Genomic DNA, 27,180 nt, shown 5'->3' with positions numbered 1-27,180 from the left:
ATGATTTATCGCATGCTATCTAGCCGCCAAGGAGTTGTCACATGCGATACCTCGGGGCCTTTACCGAACTGATCAACACTGCACATCACCAATCCATGGCTCCAGAAGCACAAATGAAAACTCTACAACTCTATGAGGGCTTTCTCTCCTACCTCCAATGAGTGTCAGTACAATGCTGGACTTTTTGTCTTCCGGGTTTCCATTGCCAAGTATGGGTTAATGCATTCAGAAATGGCATTACCAAGAGACAAAAAGTTTAGATTTAAAATATTGCATTAAACCTGAAATTGATAGAAGTCTATAGGTATGGGGGCAAGCTTGGCTACATATGTAAGTACCAGATATTTAATTTCTCTTATTTTAACATTTTGATCAATTAAGAAAAGTTTTAACAATAGACTCCCCACAGTCCACTTTTTTAATAAAAGGCACAATCAGTGGTGTAATAGTAACTCAAACAGCAGTGGTAAATGCACCACCATTGTTCGGGTTTGGTTGGGCAATTCGCATTACTTGAACTTTATCCTTCTCTTGTTTTAAGGCCCCCATACACTATGCGATTTTGGACTGATTCCCCGCGATTTAAGCACTTGGGCCGATAAATCGCGTGAAAATGGCCCAAATTCGCATGTGTTTCATACGATACGATGCGCGGTCCCGTGCGCATCGGACCGGATCAGGAGGTCGGACTTGCAGCATGTATGATCGCGTCCGCCCCAGCACTAATCTGATTAACGCTGCATCCCCACTGCTTCCTCCTCAGCCGGCCACTCATTTGAGAGCTGCCATCGCCATAGCCTGCCCCCACTGCTCCTCACCACCACCCAATGCCATACAATGTGATGGTATACGATTTTAAATTGTATAATGTTAAATGGTACCCCTATAAGATTACTAATTGTATAAGCACCGTAAGGGTTGCTTACAATGTTAAGAGCACCCCCACGACACCCCCACTATCAACGCCAACCCAAAGCGTGGCGAGCGCAGCGAGGCCGCAAGGGGCGGCGGTACACGTCCTCCGACCTTTTCATACCCCCAATATCCACGCTTCGGGCTTGATGGCTCGCTGCGCTCGCCACACTATATAAAATCAGCTCCACACCGACGTGGATAGTGGGGGTATGAAAAGGTCGGAGGACGCATACCGCCCCTATGCTGCTCCCTACTGCCATTTTCCCCTCCCCATGCTGCCATACAGCCCCCTCACTGCCAGCCCCCCTATGCTGCTCCATACTGCCATACTCCATCCTTCCTCCACCTGCCCCTACCTTAATAGACTTTAATTAAATAGGTGCATACACAAAGCTTTTGCTTGTTCTGGTCCTTCTTAACCATATAATTTATTATATCGCCCAGAGTGTACAAAAATGCCATGGGGGGGAGCAAAATTTCTAGTTACGCCACTGGCTTTGGGGCTGCAATTCTGCAAAGGGGACAGGATGTCTGATCCGTATTAAGGAGAGGATGAATGGGGCCAATTTTGTCCAAAAATCTCCTTCCCTCAAGTAAGAGCATTGAAGATGGAACGTGGCTGGGTCTTCCAGCATGACAATGACCCCAAACACACTGCCCGGGCAACTAAGGAGTGGCTCCGTAAGAAGCATTTCAAGGTCATGGAGTGGCCTAGCCAGTCTCCAGACCTCAAACCATTTGAAAATCTGTGGAGGGAGTTGAAAGTCCATTTTGCCCACGACAGCCCCAAAACATGACAGATCTAGAGAGGATATGCATGAAAGAGAGGGACAAAATACCTGCTACAGTGTGTAAACCGGATCGAGAACTACAGGAAACGTTTGACCTCTGTAATTGCCAACCGAAGTTATATTACAAAGTATTGAGTTTAACTTTTTGATTGTACAAATATTTATTTTCCTCAAGAATATACAAATAAAGTGTTCCAAAATCATACAATGTAATTTGCTGTATATTTTTTTCCACATTCTGTCTCTCACAGTTGAAGTGTACCTACTGTAGGATGGAAATTACAGACCTCTCTCATCTATTTAAGTGGGTCAACTTGAACAATCGGTGGCTGTCCAAATACTTTTTTGCCCCACTGTGTGTGTGTGTGTGTGTGTGTATGTATGTATGTATGTATGTATTTATGTATATATATATATATATATATATATAGGCTGTGGTGTGCGGTCCGGCACTCTCCCCTCCCGACAACAGCCCCGGTGCCTTCCAGGCATAAACGATAACGACACACTAGTAATAGGCGGCACTCCGAGGTCTTCTTAAATCAACTTTGTATTAGGTCAGGACACCAACGTTTCGAGGCTTACGCCTCTTTGTCAAGGTGATATAAAGCAGTGAACCTGCTTTATATCACCTTGACAAAGAGGCGTAAGCCTCGAAACGTTGGTGTCCTGACCTAATACAAAGTTGTTTTAAGAAGACCTCGGAGTGCCGCCTATTACTAGTGTGTCGTTATATATATATATATATATATATATATATATATATATATATATATATAGATCTATATCTATATCTATATATATACTGGACTATATATATATATATATATATATATACGCAAGTACACACACTCACCGGGCTTGCAGCTGCAGTCATGTTGTAGATAGGCAATATGGTCCCTCCTCATGCCACAAAATACAGTTTTAGGTTGATGATTTGTCTCATCCCCTCCCAACTGACCCCACAACTTGGACAAAAGATGCAGCAGGAGGCAGGGCTTAATAATATAGTAATAGGCAGGGCTTAATAAAATAGTACTAGCTCTCTTTTTCTGTCAGAACGTTTATCTCTCTAGCTCAGTCTCTTGTAGTCATTAGCATTTGGCACCACTTCAGCATCATCGCTTATCCAGTTTCTTTCCTCAGACCTGCAGCACCTCACTATGCTCTTCTGCTCTGCTCCTCAGCACATATGCAGCCAGTGAATTCTTTCCTTAATTGCCAGTTTGTCACTTTTTTGAGTGCTGAAGCGCAGCCTTGTGGCAGCTTCCTATATTGCATTGTCTATTGGCTCTAACAGAGACAAGGCATTATACTAATGCTGCACACAGGGATGCAGTTAAAATCCCGGCGGTCGGGATCCCGGCGTTCAGAATCCCGACGCCAGAATCCCGACCGCCGAAATGCCGACACATTCTCCCTCCTGGGGTGTCCACGACACCCCTTGAGGGAGAATAAATTAGTGTGCCGAGCGTAGCGAGGCACCGGGCCCGCTGCGTGGCGAGCGCAGCGAGCCCTCAAGGGGGGGCGATCCACGTCCCCCCCTTGTTGGCATTTGTTCCCGACCGCCGGGATTCAATACTGAATCCCTGCACACATAATGCACTTGTGCAACAATGAGCAACATGCAGGAAGAAGACTTGTGGGTGCATTATACACATGACACTATGGGGGAAATTTACTAAAGGAAATTTGTAAAAAATAGGTGTATTTGTATCCAGAAATACCGTTATTTTTGACATTTACTATCCCGAAAATACGGCACATCAATACGAATACGAATTGCCGTATATTCGGGATAGTAAATGTCAAAAATAAGTGTATTTCTGGATACAAATACACCTATTTTTTTACAAATTACCTTTAGTAAATTTCCCCCTATGCCACATAGATCTATTGGAAAAAGAGTGCTTCATAAATAAAATTATTATTACCATTAATACAGACCCTTATTAATGTTATGCCACACATTAGAAGTAGCCCTTATACACATTATGCAACACAGTAGAAGCAGTCCTTACCTCTCTGTTACTAAAGAGGAATGCCCCTTATACATATTACATATTACCTCCTCTGTTTTGCTTATCGCATTGTGCCAACTCTGAATATTCTACATCATTTATGTAATGTTAGTATATTAGAATGCTTAATATTTGTAGACACTCCCTTACTAATATGTGTAAGCCTGAATCTTCGGTGATGGTCCCTAGGACCAGGGGAATGCTGGGAAGTGGGTGTTCCTTGGGCAGTGTGTCTGGAGTTGGATGGAATAAAACAGCACAGCAGTGAACTCACATGTCTCTGTGTCCTTATGACTGGATTTACAAACATATGAACAAACCAATTTACAACCCTCCAAGTGCATTACCATTTGATGGGAGGGGTGTACCAGAGGTACACAACAGTTTTACTTTAAAATAAAGAATTTCCTACCTTTCACCTGCTGAGGGTACTTTGCACAGAAAAAAACAGTAAATTTGCAGGGATAATGCAAAGAAGCTCGTAATTGAATAGAGGGTGCGGTGGTCTGTGAATCAGCACCATGTGAAAACTTTGGTTTTGTCTCTGTTACCTACCTGGCTGTTGCAGTGACCAGTCACGCCGCTGATGGCTGCCTACATGTAATGTCTTAATGTAATGTATGTAATGCCGGTACTTGTTTCCTAGCACGGCGCCCACGATATTACATTGTATGGCATCTCATCGCATCGCATGCGGGCATATGGCATGCGATGCAATGCGATAAAAAATTGTATAAGCCCCTATACGATTTTAAATTGTATAAGCACCCTAATGGGTGATTATGTCAAATACACCCCCACGCCACCCCCAATATCAACGCCAACCCGAAGCGTGGCGAGCACAGCGAGCCCGCGAGGGGCGGCGGTACGCGTCCTCCGACCTTTTCATACCCCCACTATCCACGTCGGTGTGGAGTTGATTTCATATAGTGTTGCGAGCGCAGTGAGCCACTGAGCCCGAAGCGTGGATATTGGGGGTATGAAAAGGTTGGAGGACGTGTACCGCCGCCCCTCGCGGGCTCGCTGCGCTCGCCACGCCTCGGGTTGGCGTTGATAGTGGGGGTGTCGTGGGGGTGCTCTGAACATTGTAAGCAACCATTACGGTGCTTATACAATTATTAATCTTATAGGGGTACCATATAACATTATACAATTTAAAATCGTATACCATCGCATTGTATGGCATTGTATGCCATATACAATGGTATACAATTTTAACATGACATAGGGGGCCATCGCGTCGCATCGTATTGTATACCATTGTATGCCTTATGGTATGTGATGCGATGGGCGCCATGCTAGGAAACAAGTTCCATAACGCCCCCCCCCCCCCCCCCCCCTTTCATCCCTGCTTGATGCTGCACTGTAAATCCACAAAAAAATCCTAGTGGCCAATAAAGTTGATTCTATTCTAAGATGGCATTATGTGAAATTCTGAAATTTGTATTTTTGGTGCTTAATGAATTTATGTTTCCATACCATTGGGGAGTCTAAGTGAATTTCTGTTGTCTTCTGTACATATTAAGGAAAGTGATTAGACAAAATGCTGATACACTAGGGCACAATGATACAAGAAACTTTGGAAATCCCTGGTGTAAGGGATAGGAGGCTGCTGCAAAACAAAGTAATGTGTGACTTCTCAGAAGCTGCAGCAGGGGGAGTCTGATGCTGAGTGTTAGGGGGAATTGCGGAACTCCTGCAAGTATAGCCAGTTCATCACTGAATAGCAAATTATGACAGCATGAACAGTGTAGTGAAAGCAAATAATAATAATAATAATAATAATAATAATAATAATAATAAAAAATTCTCACCCATGACAAATGCATGTCATATATATATATATATATATATATATATATTTTTTTTTTTTTTATAAAAAGATTAAAATAAATAAGTTGTCTATCGGTAAAGTCGGTAATTGGCGGCTGCAGAACCTCTTCTTCGTGACACAGTGCTTGGTTCTGGCTGGCAGCTGTCCCTCTCAGCAATATGCAGCACAAATGACCAAGATTATTGTTAGTGTGCCTGCTAGTCCGACTCCTGGGCACATAGGTGACAGTCCCGTACAGGGCAGTGCTAGGCAATGGCATAATGAGTAAGGAGGAAGAGGGTGAGGTGCGGGCAGCTTTGTGCAGTGGGGAGGTGCTAGCACTAGGGGAGTGTCTGTACTGTAGCACTGGCCGTACACTGGAGGAGACAGGGGAGTGAGACACAGAGCCGGCTGCGTGCTGGGACAATCTGCAGAGCAGCAGCAGCGCAGGTCGGCCAGGCGGGGGATGCTGCTCCGGGGATTTCTCTGCTGGATCTGCCAGGGTCAGCCAGTGCAGCCACACTGTTGACTTGCAGTGCCATCCTCGCCCCAGGAGAAAGTGCCCCCGCTTCTAGTAATGTAGCATTTCTCTGCACATGGATCCCGGTGCTGTATGTATAGTCACTCATACCCTGCATGCTCAGTGCTGCACAAGGTGTAGTAGTTACGTTGCTGCAAGCAGCGGGCAGTAGAGCGGTGTGCTCTTCTACATCATCCCTGCAGTGCCCGGATCCGTCTTGGTTGCAGGATGGGTGGAAATCTTGGCTGTCACCGGTCCATTCCCAAGGACCCGTCAGACCTGTGCCAGAAGAACCGCAAGTTCAGTGCAGCCTGTAACTTCAGCAACATCCTCGTGAGCCAGGAGAGGCTGAACATCAATGCTGCCACCGAGGAGGAGCTGATGACTCTGCCAGGGGTGACCAGGCAGGTTGCACAGAACATAGTAGAGTACAGAGAGTATATTGGGGGCTTTAAGAAGGTGGAGGACTTGGCTCTGGTTAGTGGGGTGGGGGCTGCTAAATTGGAACAGGTTAAGTTTGAGATTTGTGTCAGCAGTAAGAGTGGCTCTGTCCAGCACTCTCCTAACTCTCTAAGGAAGGACATGGAGCATGGGCACCATGGTCAGCACCTCTCTGCAACAAGGGTCAACATTAACACTGCAACAGCTTCCCAGTTCATGGGCCTCAGGGGGCTGACAGATGAAATGGCACAGGATATTATCCTCTACCGCACCCAGCATGGTCCTTTGAAGAGCATTGAGGACTTGGTCAAAGTGGACTCCATTAGTTCATCTTTCCTGGATAAAATCAGGCACCAAGTCTATGTACAAAGGTCACGGCCTCCATCCACACATACTAATGGGGGCTTACACTTCATGGCCAAACCTCATCCTAGTCCGACCTCCTTAAGCCTGCAGAGTGAGGACCTTGACTTTCCACCTGGAGGACCCACTCAGCTCATCTCCACTCGCCCAGCTGTAGAAGTCTTTGGAGGTGTGAGGGAGGGTAAACCTGTGCTAAGGTTGGCAACATGGAACCTACAAAACTGTAGCCTGGACAAGGCCAGCAACCCTGGGGTCAGGGAAGTGATATGTATGACCATACTGGAGAACTGGTAAGTAGAAATAAGAAAGACTGTTTTAATAAATTCATATGTACAATTGTATACAACTTGGACCTATTTCTAATATCTATATACATAAGGGACACATGCGCAATGTTTATACTTGTCAATATTTGGAGCCATTCAAAAGGAGCCAACCTACTTTGGATGTTCATGTGGTGATTGATTCTTGCTAACAGAATTTACTTAGGTACGGCAGCTCATTAACAAGAGCAAATTAATTAAGCGTGTGAAACTGCACTATATATATATATATATATATATATATATATATATATATATATATATATATATATATATATATAGCATGGACAAGAAAAAGGCGGCACTCCAAGGGTTTGGGATCAAAGTAGTGTATTCAGAGATGACACCAACGTTTCGGAGCGTGATATGCTCCTTTGTCAAGGCGGGTAAAACAGTGAATCATTCACTGTTTTACCCGCCTTGACAAAGGAGCATATCACGCTCCGAAACGTTGGTGTCATCTTTGAATACACTACTTTGATCCCAAACCCTTGGAGTGCCGCCTTTTTCTTGTCCATGCTGTTTATTTGTTTGGAGGGCACCAAAGGTAACTGACATCGGAGGGGAGAGTGCCGGACCGTCCTTTACCTGTATGTATGTATATATATAGATATATAGATAGACAGATAGATCTATCTGTCTGTGTGTGTGTATATATATATATATATATATATATATATATATATATATATATATATACGCATATATATATATATATATATTTTTATTAGTTGTTAACCATAGGCAATGCATATGCAGGATGCAATACACACATTTTACCAATAATGCCTATGTACTCATATGCAGTCATAGTAATAACATAATAATTAGACAATACATGTCCAATAAGTTACGATCATTAAAGCCATAGTAACACATGACAGCGCTACACCTGAAGTGTCATGTAATAAGTATGTGATAAAATTTTAGTTCCACCTGAACATTATAATTACATGAATAATTATCTATATGGATGGCATACATGGATGGATATAGAAGATGATTGTGTGTAGTTCATGTTCGTAAATGAGAATATAAATAAATATTGATGGAACACTTCTGGATCCTGGATCATTTAATTGTAAATTGTTTGGTTTTATTACATTAAAGACATGACTTAACTAAAACAAAAATATTTTACTACAGTATGTCCTAAGGCTTGCATATTGTAAAATGCTTTTAAACTCCATGGGGTGAACTCTATCAGCTGTGCGTTCTCCTGCAGTGCTAGAAAGTGTGGCTGTATGCCTCTCAGCACCTCCATCCTATCAGAATCTAGTTTACAGTCAGATATGGCTGCACAGAAAATTTGCAAGTCCAGGGCGAGATTGAACTGTGAGATGGGCTAATAGCATTGACCACATTGTGTCTCAAGGCATTTATGTCATTGTAATTATGTAGTTATTTGGCATTTTGTGGTAGGCATGTTGGACTCATAAGCATTCAACAACAAAATCAAGGTGTACAGTATCCATGTATGTACACAATGTCAGGTACTGTAGACACCAGATCAGGTCATAACAAAAACGCATTCATATTTGCTTTAGATAAATTTATAATAATACATCAGGCATACTCTTTCTTCTTATGTCCATGTTTCGACTTGGGGTATAATTGCATTTCTAGCATATGTGTTACATGACAGTTCGATGAGTATCTGTGTACTTTTCCATAACTTAGTAATAAACATCAAACAGAACAATAGAAACTGTCTATTTTCACTACTTCCTATATGAAACTAATCTGATTTCATATGATTAACGCAGATCTAATTCAAATCTATGATGAAATACTGATGTGTAATAAATGTTTTAATATTACATACCATAACAGTCTTGTTACTGACTAAGTATTAACCCCTCCCTTTCATGCACCTGAAAAGTAGTACTGAACTAATTTGAGCATCTACCACTATCTGTATGTATACCATAACAGTACACTGCCATTTGTGTAACTGTAAATCAGACAGAAGAGACTGAAATATAGATCATTTATGCATTTGTTGGTTATAGCTTTCTGCATCTAGACAGATGGAAGTTTGGTTTAGAACTTGGGCTGACAGAAGAGGTATAAGTGTCCTGGGAGGCGTTCCTCCAATCAGAGATTGTGGTGCTGATCATTGACATCATAGACCAGGACCACTCTGCTACACCATCACTGACATCAATGAGCAGCAGCCAACAGCTTTCTATGTAAGAAGCTGGTAGATGTTTCTCTACTGTCATTGGTGGATATTCAGTGTGGGGGAACTACAGGGATATTGAACAGACTATACTAGTGGCATTATACCACTTTAGGTGCACACTAACCTATGTTCATGTAATGGTATCCCCCTAACCCTGGTTGGCACAGGCATTTGTTAGTGTGCAGATATTGTTACGCTAATATGTAGCAGTTTATTTAAAATGCTGTGTTTGCACTATGGCCTCTTACAGCCAAGCCCTCTATTCTGTAAACCCAGATCATTCAAGTGATCAGGCAGTGTTATGTTTACTCCTGCACCAGCTTCATGTGTACTTCCATTAAAAGTAAAGTGTTGGATTTCTCTCTCTCTGTATGTGTGTGTATATATATATATATATATATATATATATATATATATATATATATATATATGTATACTGTCTTATGTTTAATATGGTCAAGACAACATTAATTAGGACATTGCTTTAATTTATATATTGTACAAGTGTTTAATACCAAATCAAACTCTAGGGCGATTTTCATGCAATTTGTGCACTTTTTATGTGATCGCGGTGATCATTCATATGAAAAGTGCCCAAATTGCATTTGATTGACAACAGGTTTGAAGCTATGCGCGGTCCCATGCGGATCTCACTATAGCCTGCGAGTCGCGCCCGCTGCAGAAGCAACCTGCCAGATTGCTTCCGAGCCAGACAGGGTTGTTTGGGATGGTATGCAATATATAGCGTGCAAAAAGGTCCTGGGCGGCTCAAGAGCGGATCAAGGTTGACTTCTCCTAGGGGTGAAGTCACCTAGTATATGGACGGCTTTAGTTACAGTACTTTGGATGATTCTCTATAAACGCAGAAATGTTCTGTTTCACATACAACATTTGATTCATTCCAGATTGCTATATTAGATGACACAAGGTGATATTCTGTATGGGTATTGTTATGTATGATCTGTCATGGTTCTGAATATACGTCTTACTAATATTAACCGGGCTAGGCCACAACAGTCAAGCTGATATATTGATATGATCTATAGCATAAATATTGGGACATCGACACAATTCTCATATTTTAGGCTCTACCACCACAATGGGTTTTAAATGAACAAAACAAGTTGTGCTTTAACTGCAGACTTTCAGCTTTATTTGAGGGTATTTACATCCAAATCAGGTGAACGGTGTAGGAATTACCACAGTTTCTATATGATCCTCCCACTTTTTAAGGGACCAAAAGTAACGGGACAGTTGACGCAAAAGCTATTTCATGGACAGGTGCGGGCTATTCCCTCGCTATTTCATCATCAAATAAGCAGGTAAAAGGTCTGGTGTGACATTTGCATTTGGAATTTGTTGCTGTCAGCTCTCAATATGAGATCCACAGAGCTGTCACTATCAGTGAAGCCAGCCATCATTAAGCTGAAAAAGCAAAAGAAACCCATCAGAGAGATAGCAAAAACATTAGGGGTCACATTTATTAAACAATATTTGCAGCTAAATTCCTGAAAACACCCATTTTCGGGATTTAGTTACAAATATTAAATATCACACTGATGTATCAAAGGGTGACCGCAGCGGGATCTCCAATCCCTGCTGCAATCCCCCCTGCACCACCGCCGGCCGCATCCCCCAAAGGTTTCTTGCCGTTTCGCTTCCCTGGGCTATCGCCATTCTGACATGGCGATAGCCCATTCTAGCCTATGAGCTCCTGTTTACACTGCCGCCTTTTTAAGCCCTGTCCATGCGCCTCAGGGATGATACATCCCGTCGATGGGATCACATTTTGCAATGCGATCCTGGGCGTAATATTCTGCCAAAAATGATAAATGGGCCCCAAAGTGTCAACAGTTTGGAACATTCTGAAAAAGAAAGAATGCACCGGAGAGCTCAGCAACACCAAAAGACCTGGAAGACCACGGAAAACAACTGTGGTGGATGACTGAAGAATTGCTACCCTGGTGAAGAAAAACCCATTCACAACAATTGGCCAGATCAAGAACACTCTCCATGAGGTAGGTGTATATGTGTTAAAGTCAACAATCAAGAGAAGACTTCCCAAGAGTGAAGGAAACAGGAAGACCAGATTCGAGTTTTCCAAACAACATCTAAAAAATCTAAACATCTAAAAATTCCTAGACAGAATTGCCCCTCCCTTTTGGCACCTGAGTGACACACCTTTGATTGAGCAGCTTACCAACAAAAGTGTTGAACATCTAAAAAAAGCTTTTACAGTTCTGGAACAACATCCTTTGGTACAAGTTGATCTTTGTCTCATCTGTCCAGAGAGATGGTAAGAGAAGAGTATGGAGAAGGAAAGGAACTGCTCATGATCCAAAACATACCACCTCATCAGTGAACCATGGTGGTGGTAGTGTCATGGCGTGGGCATGTATGGCTGCCAATGGAACTGGTTCACTTCTATTTATTGATAATGTGACTGCTGACGAAAGCAGCAGGATGAATTCTGAAGTGTTTCGGGCAATATTTTCTGCTCATATTCAGTCAAATGCTTTAGAACTCAATGGACGGCGCTTCACAGTGCAGATAGACAATGACCCAACAAAGTATTAAAAAGTGAAAGTTTAATTTAGGTTTTTTAAATTTGTCCAATTAATTTAAGTCCCTTAAAAAGTGGAGGCACATATAGAAACCGTTGTAATTTCTTCACCGTTCTCCTGATTTGGATGTAAATACCCTCAAATTAACGCTAAAAGTCTGCACTTAAAGGGCATCTTGTTAGGTTCATTTCAAATCCATTGTGGTGATTTATATAGCAAAATATGAAATTTGTGTCAGTGTCCCAAAATTCATGGACCTTTCTGTATGTAAAAAACATTTTGTCTTTATGTGTTTAGTAATGGGATACGAAGTATGTAGAGTTTAACGTACATTTTAATCTACACCAATTACTTTAGATGCACTAAAATGTATAGCACAATGCAAATAAAATCTATTTGATTGTCTTATTTTTATATTCATATTAACTCACATTCAATTAAAGTGTTAAAAATGTATGTTACTCACCTAGAGGTTGAATGCAGAGTTGCACACATTCCTGTTTGCGTAGCTTATCTTGTGTGAATTTGCAGTGTGCATACTCAGAAAGGAAGCCCATGTGTATGCAGGTATGCAGAGGCAGACGGAGAAAGGGACAGGTGGGGTTCACATGGAAACAAAATGAAGCAAATATAGATATATACGCTTGTTAGGAGGCATATACATTGCACCTAGTGTACAGCAGGTCCAAGTACACACTGATGAGGATTTGTACACAGGGCCAGATTACAGACCTAATTGGCCTGGAGCTGAAGATGTTCAAGGACCTATTAGGAGAAGTGGAGGCGGTGAGGCCAATTTGATGTAGGCATGTAGAACCTGTACACTACTGTATATGCCCCGGTGTCTCCCTAAATCTATAAAAGTGCAAAAATAGCATAAATGTGTACAGTAGAAATGCCACTTTGATACTTATGATTTATGACCAACCATGTGGCATAGTGGTGTCTGTCTGCTGATCTTCAAGCTGCCATGATGATGGGCCTATTTTTATGTGGAAGCCCAGAGCTGCAGCTGTAGATCGCTGCTTAGCGAGCCTTCTAATGTCGCCCGCTGGTCATGCGAATGCTCGCCCCTCCCCCCAGAGAATATCGCCGCCACACTGCGAATGGATGTTTTGCATAAACATCCGTTTGCAGGGTAGTGTGCAGGTCCAAAATCATTTGATGGTTGCCGACCATTGAATGATTTCTACAGTGCTCGCAAATCTAAGTCAATTTGGGCAGTCAGTCTAGGAAACACAGCTTCCCGCCTCCATCATGCGCCCCCCCCCGTGCGAGCGCCACGGTGACTATACAAGTCTCTGAAGGCACCCGCACATAAGCCCTCCACATGCGCATAAGCGAATATGGGCAGTGCTTTACCATTGGTCCCCTGTGCGAACACACGGGGCAGGGGCGCGGACTAACAACAATCAGGGTCCCTATGTCTTCACATGCAAACTCATGAGAGTGCATATCGCTGAGCGATGTTGGCGATATACCGGTCTGATCCGCTGCATATCGTTCAGAGTGTACCCAGCTTATGCCTGCCTGGCATTGATCATATCCCACCGAGAAAAATGCTCTCTACTGAGTGAGCAGGTTCCACTCTTATTTTTTCCCTCTAGCTAGATTGTGCACAATGAGGTATGTATTAAAGTACAAAAAATAGTATCACAGAGGTTTAAACTTATGTGAGACGTTTAAACTTTTACAGTCCAGAGTTTGTAGGACATATTTTCCTAAATCACTTGTACTACTGTATATTCTAGTAGGCTGTAATATAAGACCTGCAACCTATGAGTGACCTGAAAGTTAACACTCAGTCTAATTCAGTAAACAAGGCAGTGTGCCATTCATCCTTTAAGCTTTCTCTTTGCTTGCATTGGTTCTGAGGTCTAATATCTCTAAATATGGAGACTGTTTGCTGTAACTAATATTACATTTATGACCATGGGTGTATATTCACAATGTAACATGTAACTCCTGACTCTATCCTTCTCTGTCCATCCTACATTAGGTATTTTCCCCTTAGTAACTGTGGGGAGTGTATAACCCCAAAGTTCTACTATATCACCACCACATAAAATTGACCAGATGCACTAAGCTTTAAAAAGTAAAGAGTGATAAACTACCAGCCAATCAGCACCTAACTCTCATTCTATCGGCTGTGTTTAAGAAATGACAGTTAGAAGGAGCTGGTTGGCTCTCCACTTTATCTCTTTTTTGAACATTGGTGCACCTGGCCCACTATATTAGAGATTCCACTGCCGGTATTGTGCATAAGACAGCATGCAATGTGCATAATCCTGGAGCAACACAATGTCCAGCTTTAACCATAAAGATCCTGGCTTGATCCTCGACCTGTACCTGCTGTTAACCGTTTGTTATACTGCCGCTGATTCTACCTCTTAAATAAACCATATCTGCCATATTGCCATCTGCCATATTGACTAAGCCCTATTTGCACAAAACTGCCACATAGTACGGAGTGTATACCAAAATGGCTACCTTGTCTCCCTCCTGGCTCCTCCTCCCGCCCTCTGTGGGATGAGATATACTGACATGTCATGTGATGTCTGCAAGGAGCCACGGGTGTATGAACAAGATGTGCGTGTAACACCGCACCTCAACCAGCTGTTTACCCCATTAGGAACTACTGGCCACACCCAGCTCCATTTTAAAAAGTAGCACTTGAAGTAAGTGACATAGGGAGTGATGGACATGGGCATAAATATATACAGTAAGTGAGGGGATGGGCAAGGATGGCAAACCTCCCAACATCTTGATTTTAACTGGATAGTCCCACTTTTTGGGCACAGGCATGTGGCATGCGCAAAGCCCCTCTCTGCTCTTCTGAAAAGTTGTGAGGTAAGCGGTTTGCAAAATATAAGGGGGTGATGGGCATAAAAATATATAAGGTAGATGGCGGGTATCAATTATAAGTGTGATGATGGACAAAAAATATAGACGATGTGATGGGCATAAAATATATAAATAGGGCCTTATTCTAGTTCACTCTTAGAGGCAAATTCCTTCTCAAATGGACAAAACCATGTGCACTGCAAGTGGGGCAGATATAACATGTGCAGAGAGAGTTAGATTTGGGAGGGGTTTTTCTTCAAAGTGTGATCTACATTGCAGTGTGAAAATAAAGCAGTCAGTATTTTACCTGCACAGAAACAAAATAACTCACCCAAATCTAATTCTGTCTGCACCTGTTACATCTACCCCCCTGCAGTGCACATGGTTTTGTCCATCTGAGAAGGAATTTGCCTCTAAGAGTGAACTAGAATAAGGCCCATAGTATCTAATGTAATAATGCATCCATTTATTATATTACGTAGCTCGCGTATGGACAAAGCATTGACCAATTTATGTGTTTTTTTTCAGGCATCATTACCAGTTACACAAAGAATAATGTCTATAAATATTATTCAAAAGATGTTTCAAACTCAAAACCCTTTCTTTACAAGCCATTGACTTCCACACGGCCTCGTATAAATCCCTAGGTTTCTTTGGTTAAATGATTTTGATTGGTTGTTAAAAATGTCCTTTCTTTGCATCCAAACCATCATAGACACTTAATTGCAGCAACATAAAGTGTTAACAGTTATTTATATTAAACTATAATTCATTTAATTACAATAAAACTTTCCTAGCACTGCCCCTGACATTTCCCGCATTGATCCAGTATTTTTACTTTGTGGTTTTCATAAATATTTAGCTTAATAGGGTTTAATTGGGTTTGCACATACAAGAACGCATATCTGAGTGAAAATTCTAATTTTTAATTACTACTGTAGTTCGCTTGTGGTTCAAGTAATAGTGAAGATTAATTAATAGTTTACATTTAAAATACAGATTTCAAACAATTTAGCTGTCAACCTGCTCTATCAAAATAAAATGAACTCATCTCAACTGTCAAGAACATTTTATCTGAGTGTTTGCTAATACTAAATTTGTTTACTGTCATAACGCAGTGTACGATTTGCAGCATTGTTAATGCATTATGACTGCAAGAGGCTTTAGCAGGATAACATGACTGACAGTTTCTCTTCTGCATGGAATCTGTGGAATCAGGGTATAGAACAATGACTAGCTTTGTTTATCTTGCAGAGGAGGAGAAAAGCGTCCTATAATCTGCAGGGCTGCTCTAGAAACTCTTTGAGGACAGTGCTGTTAGATAAATGTACAATGGAAAGTCTCAGGCTGATTAAATATACCGCCAGTCTTTAAATAATGTATTGATTTTTTTATTTGCGCTTTTAGAAATATATAAATGAGAACGTTAAATAGAAACTGGGACCTGACTGGAAATGTTATTGCAGTATTTTCGTATTCCACAGAATGATCTGTAAGTGGCAAGCACACAATTGTTGGCAATGTACAGTATGAGAGTAGTTCTGAATAGATTTCTATAGCTTCTCCTACACTTTAGAACTAAATGCAATTATGGTGAGTTGCAGGTGGCTGCAATACAAAAATGATTTATTCAACAAGTTTGAATAGAGAAAACATTTCATTCTCCCATTCTTGTCACTTTGTGCACTGTATGTGGAAGTCAGACAGAAGATTGTAGCCAAACATGTACAAGTTCAGGACTACAAATCAACCTACTCAGAACTTTCTTTTTCTGTTTCCAAAACATACAGTTATCAGGAAGTTTAAGTACCATGGCACTGTAGTCAACCTCCCATTACATGGGCGCAAGTAAAAACTTAGTTGAAAGGGATACATATGGATGATCGTTGGTCAGGATGCTGGTAGTTAGAATACCAACAAGCATCAGATAAGTATACTTACCCTCCCCCTGCCCACTCTTACCCTCTCATTCAGCAGCCTAAACCCCCTCCGCAGCCTGACCCTAACCCTCCCCACTAGTGCCTAAACATAACCCCCTCTACCCCAACACCTAAACCAAACCCTCCCTCCCACTGCCTAACTCTAACCTTCCCTCCCATGCAGCCTAACCTGAAGTCTTCCCACTAGTGCCTAAACCTAACCCCCCATTCCCTAGGCTGCCACAAGCACTCCCATTAGGCATCTCAGCAGTCGGGATTCCGGCATCGGCAACCTAATTGAGGTCGGAATTCTGGCACTGGGCTCCAGGCGGTAGTAGGCATGCTGACGTTGGTATTCTGAATGCCGGCATCCTGTCCACCTCTATGTGGTCGGAGTTAACAACTCCCAAAAGATTGGAACTGGCACTAAAGGGGCCAGTACATCTGTGACTGTTGCTATTCACCGTTCTGCTAATTCCTGGCTCAGGATTGGCAAGTCAAATTTTTCATATATAAAATTTCCAAAATGGATGGCCAATCATTGATGCCCGCTGTGGCTTTGCACACTGAGGGGCAGATTTATTAAGCTTGGAGAAGAGATAAACTGAAGATAAAGCGGAGAAAAGGTAAAAGGAGATAAAGCACCAGCCAATCAGCTGTGTTTGAAAAAGACAGTTGGGAGTTGATTGGCTGGTGCTTTATCTCCTTTTACCTTTTCTCCGCTTTATCTCCAGTTTATCTCTTCTCCAAGCTTAATAAATCTGCCCCTGATTGTCAAATTGGACATATGGGACATATGGCAGTACCTAGACTGTATCATATGTCTAGTCTTATTTGAGCTTTGTCCATTTGTATTTCTACAAGTGACAGTGAGTTTGAAAGTGCTGACATGATAAAAAATAGTACATAAAAAAATTCATGAGTTCTTAGAAATAATATTTCAGTCTAAGGGCAGTATTCAATGAAAAAGTTCTCCGTGCATGGAGAGCGTTTTATTTAGCTCTCCATGCACTCTCCGTGTTCCGGAGGGCTCGCTGCCACTCCTGCTCCCTCTATTCAATGTGGTTAAGACTCGCCGCCACTCGCGGTGAGTCTTAACCCCTGCAGGGAGCAGGGAGCTTTCAGGGAGCCGGAAGCAGCCAGAGAGATTAAAGTCTCCCTGGCTGCTCCAGAGGACTGTGGAGGGGAGGGGGGCTCTCCAGGACCCAGGCTGCACCCCCCTATAGCCAGCGGGGGACCCAGTATTCACTGCACCATTCGTGCATAGTTACGTTCGGCTGCAGTGAATATATGAATATCTAATGAGCGGCTCGAGCGCTCCGGCCCCCTGCTGGCTGCACTGTGTAAAAAAAAAAAAAAAAAAATTTAAAAAAATATTTTTTTTTATTAAATATATATTCATGTGCTATAAGCACATGAATAAAAATAACATGCCCTTCACAGAAAAAAAAACCTGATTTTTTTACACCAAAATTAAAAAAAAAAACCTTTTAGAATAAAAGTTCACATTCCAGCTCTCCATCAAAAGATGGAGAATTTCTACACCGAGAGAGACGGCGAAAATTACTTAAAAAGACGGCGAATATTTCACATTGAATAGGGTTGCTCGCTTTTGGAGAGCAAAATGCTCCGTCCAAGGCGAACAAAGCACAAGTTCTCCACAAAACACGGAGAACTTTTCTCATTGAATACTGCCCTAAGCCAGAAAATTGTTAGTTTCTATATAGATAAACAGTATGTACTGTAGGTGCTGAGTCAAAATGTAAATGAATGTTTTCTTGTTCTTGAGTGCTGAGTTGTGGAATATTACTGTATGTGAAATTCTGCCTTCCCCAGAGTGATATATTGTGTTATGAACGTGAAATTATTAGAATAGTGAAAAACAGCAGAGATGCACAGATTCTATGGGAATTTAAAAATATGTTTTGCAGCAAAGAGCATTTTCCCTGAGCTAGACTAGCTAATACAATATGTTCTTAAATAATGTGGAGATTACTGATGTCTCTGGCCAGTGTTTTGGTAGTGTAGACCCCAGCAGATGTAATTAATGGGGTACATTCTGCTTTTCATAGCAGAAGAATAACAATGTCCACAGTCCATGTATTGCATATATTACTTTTAAGGCCCCCACACACTAGAACGATTTTTTGGCCGATTGTCCGATTTCCGACCACCAATTTTTATCGATAATCATCCGGTTATTGCGGATTATTGGTAAAAATCGTATTTACATCTCCAGGGTTGAGGGCCATTTGGTCTTTCAACTACTTTTAGCTCAACTTAATTCTACCCCATATTATTTCAATGCAATTGTCTTCTTTATCCCAAAAGTCACAACTGATTAAAACAGATTATATACAAGGTGAGGTTGTAGAGTACAACAAAGGTGAATTACGTATTTAGTACTCCCAGGAGTCAGGAATTCCATTGACCTACTAACAAAAATGACCATTCACCTTGTCACATAGAACTGTTGCGCTATTATACTATTAAGCTGAGGATTTAATAACTATATATTTTTTCTGATACTAAAACCAATGACTTACAATAAGTTTTTTAGATAGTGGTTTAAGTGATTTACGTATGTGATTATGTTTGTGAACTGCCAGGATGCTGAAATACACCTGGGATTCTGGGCACTGTAAATTACCCATTGTTAATGTCATTTCATAAATGAGTTAAACTAACAATACCACAGTGACTTTACTTCATGTTAATGATTAATAGTAGCCTACAGTATGTAAACAGTCAAGGAATTTGTGTATCTTGTAGTTCTGAAACACCCAGATTAGCATTAAATAGGACACTTCTATTTGCATCATCATGGACATTATGGGCGGGATGTTATAACATCCGCGGCCCCCCTTCGCCGGACATCGCATTTTTAATAACGGCATATGCTATAACATATGCCGTTATTCATGCAAGGGACAGCTCTTGCGGTAAGAGCTGTCCCTTGCGATGCGGTGCCGGCGCTGGACTTCCGGGTCTGTGACCCGGGAGTCCATCTGCGCATGCGCAGACCCCGGCGCCGGCCACAGGGCACGCTGGGAGGGATCCGTGACGGATCCCTCAAACAGCGCTGCGGTAAGAAGCCCATAGGCTTCTGCAGGGATTCGCCAGCTTTAGCTGGCGATTCCCTCCGCAGCGCTGACACTGCGGAGGCGCCATATAGCATATAGAAATGCGGTAGAAACCCCGAAAACGGGGTTTTTACCGCATTTCTGCTATATAGCATCCCGCCCTATGTATTATGGTTCTGATTCAGGCCTGATCACAAGCAGTTAGCCTCCGCCCAGACAGAGTGAAAACCCACCATGTTTAAATATGCAAGAGAACTGCAACAATTTTACAATCCACATCCATAAGCAATTCGCTCACCAGCTAATGAGTTTCCCAGTCTGAGCAATTGTTAGTATGATTGGGAGCAAATTGCATGTGCTTTTAAGCACATACAATCTGTCATTAGATGGCTCATACAACCAAGGTTAGTTAACACTCTCTCCCTGACTAGCAGAGAAGAGAGGTGCCGATTCTGTTCGGCCCATGGCAGTGAAGATGGTGGGAGCCGCAGATGTATCCAAGCAGCAGACGGGCGGGCGGCTGAAGAGAGCGGTGGATGTCCTTTTGCTCAATTCTGTCACTACTCTGAAAACAGCTTTCAGAGGATTGCTGCATTCAGGCTATTTAATAATGGCATAACACAGCAGATGTGAGCAGATTGATAGTTGCTTGTAACCTGTAAATAAAAAAATAAAAAAAACTGGGTTTTTTGGTACTCCTATCCTTTTGATCCTAGTAGGCTAGTCCCCTATTTAAATGGAGCTTCAATCATACAATCATGCAGCAGCCGGATTGTATGACGGATTGTGAGTACATTGTGTATCCAAAAACCACCAAGGACTGCCGGGGAGTTGAATGGAATGTTGGACACAAACACAACTAATATTGTAAGCAGGTCTTTCTGATGTATGGCCACGTTGAGCCTTCCACAACTCTGACAAAGACAGACTGATCAAGGCCGGAGCTGACGTCACACACACCCTCCCTTAAAATTCCTGGGCATGCCTGCATTTTTTTGACACACCCATTTGGGCTTGCGCATATATGCAAGGATCCTTACGAATGCAATGTCAATTGATAATCAAATGGATTGCAAATTTGCATAATGGCGATCAACTGAATCAATCAGTATGTTTGAAATAGTAATCTCATTAGGTAGCTGAGAAAGATAGATATAGTTAGCTCTTACTTGACATTTGTGTTATAGTTTACCAATCTTTGTTTTAAACCCAGTTACATTTCCTTCATTCCAGTGGTGGATTTTACCTATTGGCTGCTGCCACCCCAGTGAAATTTGCCACCTCAGTCAGCCATTTGTAGTCTGTGGCTGGCTACACTGGGACTGGTAGTGACCGCCCTTTTGAAGCACTACCTGTCAATTGCACACATGACAGGCAGCCACATGGAGAGGTGACCTCTCCCTCTACAGCTGCCAGTCCGGGCTGCGATTATCAGAGTGCTTTCTTTTGGGCAGCATTATCTGCTTCTTTGCGCTGTACCTGATGCAGTCTGCAGAAGCCAGCGTTATGCGCAATCCCACCACTGCTTGTGTGCATGTCACGGCACCTATCAGGTCACTAGCCCAGGTGCTGGGACCCGGCCAACAAGAGGTGTAACCCTGGGAGGCAATAAAATCATCTGTCGCCGGCTTTATGTTCCCAAGGGGGCACCACTTCTGCCCTGCGACTTTAAATCAGTTAATTAAAAGCTATGGATATCATTTCTGTGGCTGACTCCCCCTCTAAGCAGGACCATAGTTGTCACACTCTCTTTATTCTAAACATTATTTTTGCAAGTGTCACGCCCTGTCTTCTTCTAGTTCTTAAAATTTATCTTATACTATTAAACCGTAAGGGGGGAATTCAATTAGCAGCGGGGTTTAACTCCAATTTCCCTGCAGCACAGGGAAAGGCTAATCAATTTAATAAAGTTTTTCCCATGCCAATAACAAAATTGCGATTCAAGCAGAGAAACCACTGCTTCTGCGTAAAATGTGGAATCAATGGGTTTTTTTTGCCACGTGTGAACTAATTTTGTAGGGTGTTTTATGCAGACTTAACCTTGCAGCTCAATGAGCTGTGAAGTTCAGTCCGAGTGCACATGCCCAGACTAATAATATTTGCTAATTGAATACCTCCTGCAATTAGCTGCGCCTTTACTCCCCATATAGTATAAAACAGAAACTGTATTGATCTACTGAAACCATTGGGTAAATATATGAAGGTTCATTATTATGGAGAAATGGTATGAACAGTGTTATGTGTGCTGATACCACTACTCCCCATATATAAAAGAGGAGGTGCAATATGGGAACGGGAGCACTATGTCATCATTATCAACGCTGCTACTTTTAAGGTAGCATGCTAAGATGCGGGGGCATTGTATGAAAACCTGCAGCTATCAAATTTGACAGCTGCAGGTGTCACTGTCCCATTGACACTGTAGCAGCTTCTGCCGCTCACTGTTCCAGGTCACGCATGGGAGATCTTGCGATAATAGCGAGATCCCATGTATGCGCACTGGAGGCGGCGGGAGGAGAACCCCAGCACATCAGTAGTAGGTTTTAACTTTTCGGCTCCGGCAGACAAGAAGTTAATCCATCTTGTCATTGTGGCTTCCTGCTTCTTTTCGATAAAGAGGTAACAACATAGGTGCAAGGGGTGCAGCTGCTATGGGGCCCAGAGCTGAAGGGGGCCCATCTTTACTGTCTAAGTAGTATGTTTTACATACAATGATCACCATCAGTTGCTAAATAGAAGGCCCATTCAAACTTTTGCTATGGGGTCTACAAATAACTGGTTACGCCCCTGCGTAGTGGGGCAGGGGCGTAACTGATATCTGGCTGTACGAATTCACGGCCGTGCGAACAGGTCTGAATGAGGCCAAAGGTACTGATTTAGTCGGCACAGTTCTGATCATAGCGCACGTGGATGGAAAGTGCGAAAAAGTAAAAAAAATAAAATATATATAGAAAAATTGGGGAAAACTAATTTCGACCAGTGTCATGTTGACCTTTTAACCATGTCGACCTTTTGGTTATGTCGACCTAATGCATGATGACCAATAGTGTTGTCAGCATATTCACTGTTGACCTTATTACTGTCGACCTAAAGTCTGGCTACCCCCTAGTATAACACCTTTTTATTTTAACCTGTGAACTGGCGTGTAAGAAGATATGATATAAAGCTAGAGCAATGGGTTTGACAAAACAAAGGAAGCTAGCTATACCCACTTACAGAGCAATTACACTCAGCTTTCAGGTTGCAAAATGATTATATGGTACCTTTACTGAAGCCGTGATTGCCGTTTCTCCCTGCTGTGGTGTGTGTTTGAGTGAACTGGATGTCTTCCTGAGATCTAATGATTGGGCTCTGGCCAGACCTGGAACCCAGCTTACAATGTTAGGAATTTTTTTAAAAACAGCATTTAGTTCCCAAATGGGTACTGGCTGATATTTTACTGTATTAACATACAGATATATACCGTATGTGGTCCACTATATAAATATACTGTACGTGTGTTCATTTCTTGTATTGTTGCATTGTAACTTCAGAAAGCGCAGTGTTTTTACGCTATGTTTTATTGTATATTCTAGTATTGATCATCCAATGTATTGCTAATCCTGGGGCATTTTTTTGCAATCTCGGGATTCAGGACTGAAAAAATGCCTCCATATACATAGTGGATCTAATACGAGCTGCAAGAGGTTCTATGAACATGGCAAAAATGAAACATGACAGTCGGCAGCCCTGGCGGGTACCATTGTTCCACGTAAAGTGGGAGGAGACAATACCACTTGTCATAACCATAGAAGAGCAGCTTTAATAGCCATTACAAAATGACCGTAAAAACCCAAAAAGGAAAGGGTAGAAAATAAAGAAAGGCCAAGAGATGCGATCAAATGCCTTCTCTGCATCCAGCGCAAGAACAACTAATTGTGAATTAGAAGCATTAATATGATGGATCAAATGAAAAGATACATCTGATGTTTTCTGAGGCTTGCTGACATTGGATAAATCCCACCTGCTCAGTGTCAACCAAATAGAATCAGAATCAGAGTCAGAACAGAATTTCACTGAGTGGCCAAGATTTTAGCAAATATCTTAAGGTCTGCATTCACAAAGAGAGGGGTTCTTTCCTTTAAGAAATAACAATAATAGGGGGATTATTGTGGGAAATTTGCTAAAATTGGAGTTCTATTTCACATGGGATGTTGCTATAGGCAACCAATCTACTAATTTATTTAGCACATTCTAGAAGATAATAGGTAGTATCTGATGGTTGCCCATAGCAGCATTCCATCTGAAATAGGATTCCCATCTTAGTAAATTGGTTGGCAGGTCTGATAATAAAGTTGGTTAGGTGGGTGGGCCAGTGTTTTAGTGGACAGACAAGTTGGATAGTTGGTTGGTTTGATGGTTGGAGGAAAGATGGTCGGATGTATGACCAGCAAACTGTGTATGCTTAACGATTTGACTGCCGTGTCAGCAGTCCATCAGTACAGTGTGTACCCAGACTAACTCTGCTGTAAATTGTCTGGTCTAATAGGGTGTACACACAGGCCGACTCGGCAGCCATTGATTCCAATTTGTTATTGACAGCAGGCTGCTGGCATCGGCCAGGAGCAAGGGATGGCGGGACACACGGTGCATGGGGGGAGGATGCTGCATTGAGCAGCATGGCACTGCTTTTGATCTAGCAGTTCGAAGCAACGAAAAAGGGCTGAAGCTTGAGCCCGAAACGCGTTGGTGAAGGAGGGGACACATCTAATGGTGAGACCTTTTTGCTATTTACCATCTGGCAACTTCACCTCAACCTGTTCCGGATGCAGGGAGAGAGTGAATTTTTTTGGTCTCACATTATTTGTGTTTGTTTTTTAACACATTTTTTATTGTCTGTTTTTATCTGTATACCATATGGAATACATTTTTTACGGAGTTCACTGGTTGTGGAGAATATCCTTACTTGGAAAAGACCAAAGAAACCGCTTTGTGCACATAGGGCCTCATATAGAGGTGAGTGTCTGTCTATCAGACGTCTTGATGTGTTATTGGGGATTGAATCTAAAGTGTCGAGTGATATACCTGAGGATTGTGACCCTGCTCTAAAGATACCCTTATATGAAAATAGGGCCTTTTCATCAGGTCAGTAACATCCATATTGGGCATACGAAAAAGAGCGTGAGGTCAGAGGAGGAGTGGAGGGGAGACCGTCCTTGGAACCACATAAAGATACCTTTATGTGCATATAGGGACCCCCACGGAGGTCAGTAGAAGGCCCCGTCCTGTCCAGACAGTGTCTAACAGACATCAGTCAAACCAGGAAATCTTCCAGCAAGTTCTATCCAAAATAACCTTTAAGGGACAGCGCTGAAGTGTTTTTTCATTTTTTAGTATCGAAGCAGAAATAGACTTGCCTGCCATTGTGCGGTTCAGGGTCACTTTCGATTCGATTTGGACCATATAGTCCAAATTGAATTGAAAATGTTTACACAGCATAACTCCCCATTCAAAGCAGTTTTTGGAAAATCCCTTCAGAAGGAAGTGACAAATAGCATGCAGAGCAGGAGCTACATACATATAAACAATTCCGGGTACTTATGTATTATCTGGACTCCCATGTTAAATGCACCCCATTTTTTCATACCCCTACTATCCAACTACGCATGGAGTTGATTTTATATAGTGTGGCGAGCGCAGCAAGCCACCGTGCCTGGAGCGTGGTGAGCGCAGCGAGCCCCGCGAGGGGACGCGGTCTCATAAGAAAAACGGGAGTCCACATATTACATAAGTACCCAATTCCGTTATGCCTGGGGCTATTCAATTAAAGTCTCTTTTTCTTGCATGTCAAATTCATATTTTTTTAGGTGGTGAATTTACTAAGATGGAAGTTCTATTAAAGATGGGATGTTGCCCATCGCAACCAATCAAATTGTATCTATTATCTTATTAATTAAGTAGAATCTGATTGGTTGCGATGAGAAACATCCCATCTTCAATAGAACTCTCCTTTATGCCATGGAATCCGGATGAAGTTTTCAGACCTACTGTATGTCAGCCTGTGGGCTGACTTTGAAGACTATGTAAATAGCCCAAGGGATCAATTAGCCCACAGTAAATTACTGCAGCTAATAGAACCCCCCCCCCCCCCTCAGTAATGCTCAGGCTTTTAATAATGTAACTTACTAATCATCCATGTCCAAATGTAAAAGTACAGCGACAATAACCTAGCTGCTCTGCAAACACAGTGAATTAGAAGCTCAAGCTAATGAGCTTTCACAAGTATTTCCTTGGTAGTTAATTTTCTCATTGCCTGTTATTATTACCTAACTTCCCATATGTTGTAACCTTATTGCCACTACATATATACAAATTAATACTCAGCACCAATCTTTCTGCTGGGAATAACATTAACATGCCTCACCAATTCTGAATAATTGGGGCTTTCATATGCAGGCTTTGTGGGAATTCGGCTTAGTATGCCCATATTCCACCGACCGCCAACACAGCTGTGCCGGGAACCGCCGGTGATTGACAACCCAGTGCGCCCATTTGTGATGTCAGTCCCAACGGATCAGGCAGTGTGTATGGGAAAGACGCTGCCTGATCTGTCTGTAGATATATCTGCAGATCAACTGATTTGCAGATATATCTAATAGTGTGTACCGAGCTTAAATTACAGTGGCTAATTGATTTTCCCCCTATATCTCATCTCTCTTTACAAAAACCACTAGCAGACCTGGGGTGAACTACATATTAAATTGTATATATTTGAATACAATGTAATTACAGTCCCTGTTGGTTTAATGGTCAGAATACTTTTGTCCAAATAGTGTTTATATTAACTATACAGAGCCTGTGTGATTTTGCCCTGCACGTTTGCAGAACAGATCTATTGGCCCATTTATCATTTAATATTTGCAGCTAAATCCCCAGAAACACACGTTTTTGGCAGTTAGCCGCAATACTATGTATCAACTGGATGTATCAGGAGGGATCCCTCCTGCACCGCCGCTGCTCTCCATATGAAACTCTGTATCAGACCCTTCTAATGATTCTAAATCATTAACTTATGTTTTACCTGAACAGATGGGCCTTACAGGTCTGATATTTGCCTAGGAGATGTAAAAGATATGCATGGTACAGGTATCATGCTTCCTTGGGCAATATATGTGAATAAGCAAATTGTCCTTATCTCCCTGATCCGTACAGTGCTATTTCATGTGCTGATAAGCAAGTGTTGTGTAGCATCATAAGTTTACTATAACATAAAAAATACACTGAAATAAAAACATTTGCAGTAATGCTAATAGGGTATGGTCTAAAGTTGAGATTCTACTTTTGAAAAATAGTTCAGCTATTACTATAATAGTTCAGCTATTATTTTTTTTGTTGACTTGGTGGTGGTGGTGTCATTAT

General features: G+C 42.0%; 1 protein-coding gene across 1 annotated transcript in view; it reads left to right on the top strand.

Annotated features, from left to right (window-relative positions):
- Window positions 1–5,921: 5,921 nt before the first annotated feature.
- Window positions 5,922–27,180, top strand: part of EEPD1 (endonuclease/exonuclease/phosphatase family domain containing 1) — a 122,369-nt gene continuing 101,110 nt past the window's right edge. Inside the window, exon 1 of the mRNA XM_083188494.1 lies at window positions 5,922–7,154. Within this exon, the coding sequence (XP_083044620.1) occupies window positions 6,289–7,154 (866 nt within the window). The 5' untranslated portion in view covers window positions 5,922–6,288. The remainder of the gene's footprint in view (window positions 7,155–27,180) is intronic.

The sequence above is a fragment of the Crinia signifera genome, chromosome 5 (genome assembly GCF_055691185.1).
Source record: "Crinia signifera chromosome 5, ASM5569118v1, whole genome shotgun sequence".
NCBI classification, from domain to species: Eukaryota; Metazoa; Chordata; class Amphibia; order Anura; family Myobatrachidae; genus Crinia; species Crinia signifera.
Note: the sequence above shows the minus strand (reverse complement) of the source record. Positions and strands in the feature narration are given on the sequence as shown.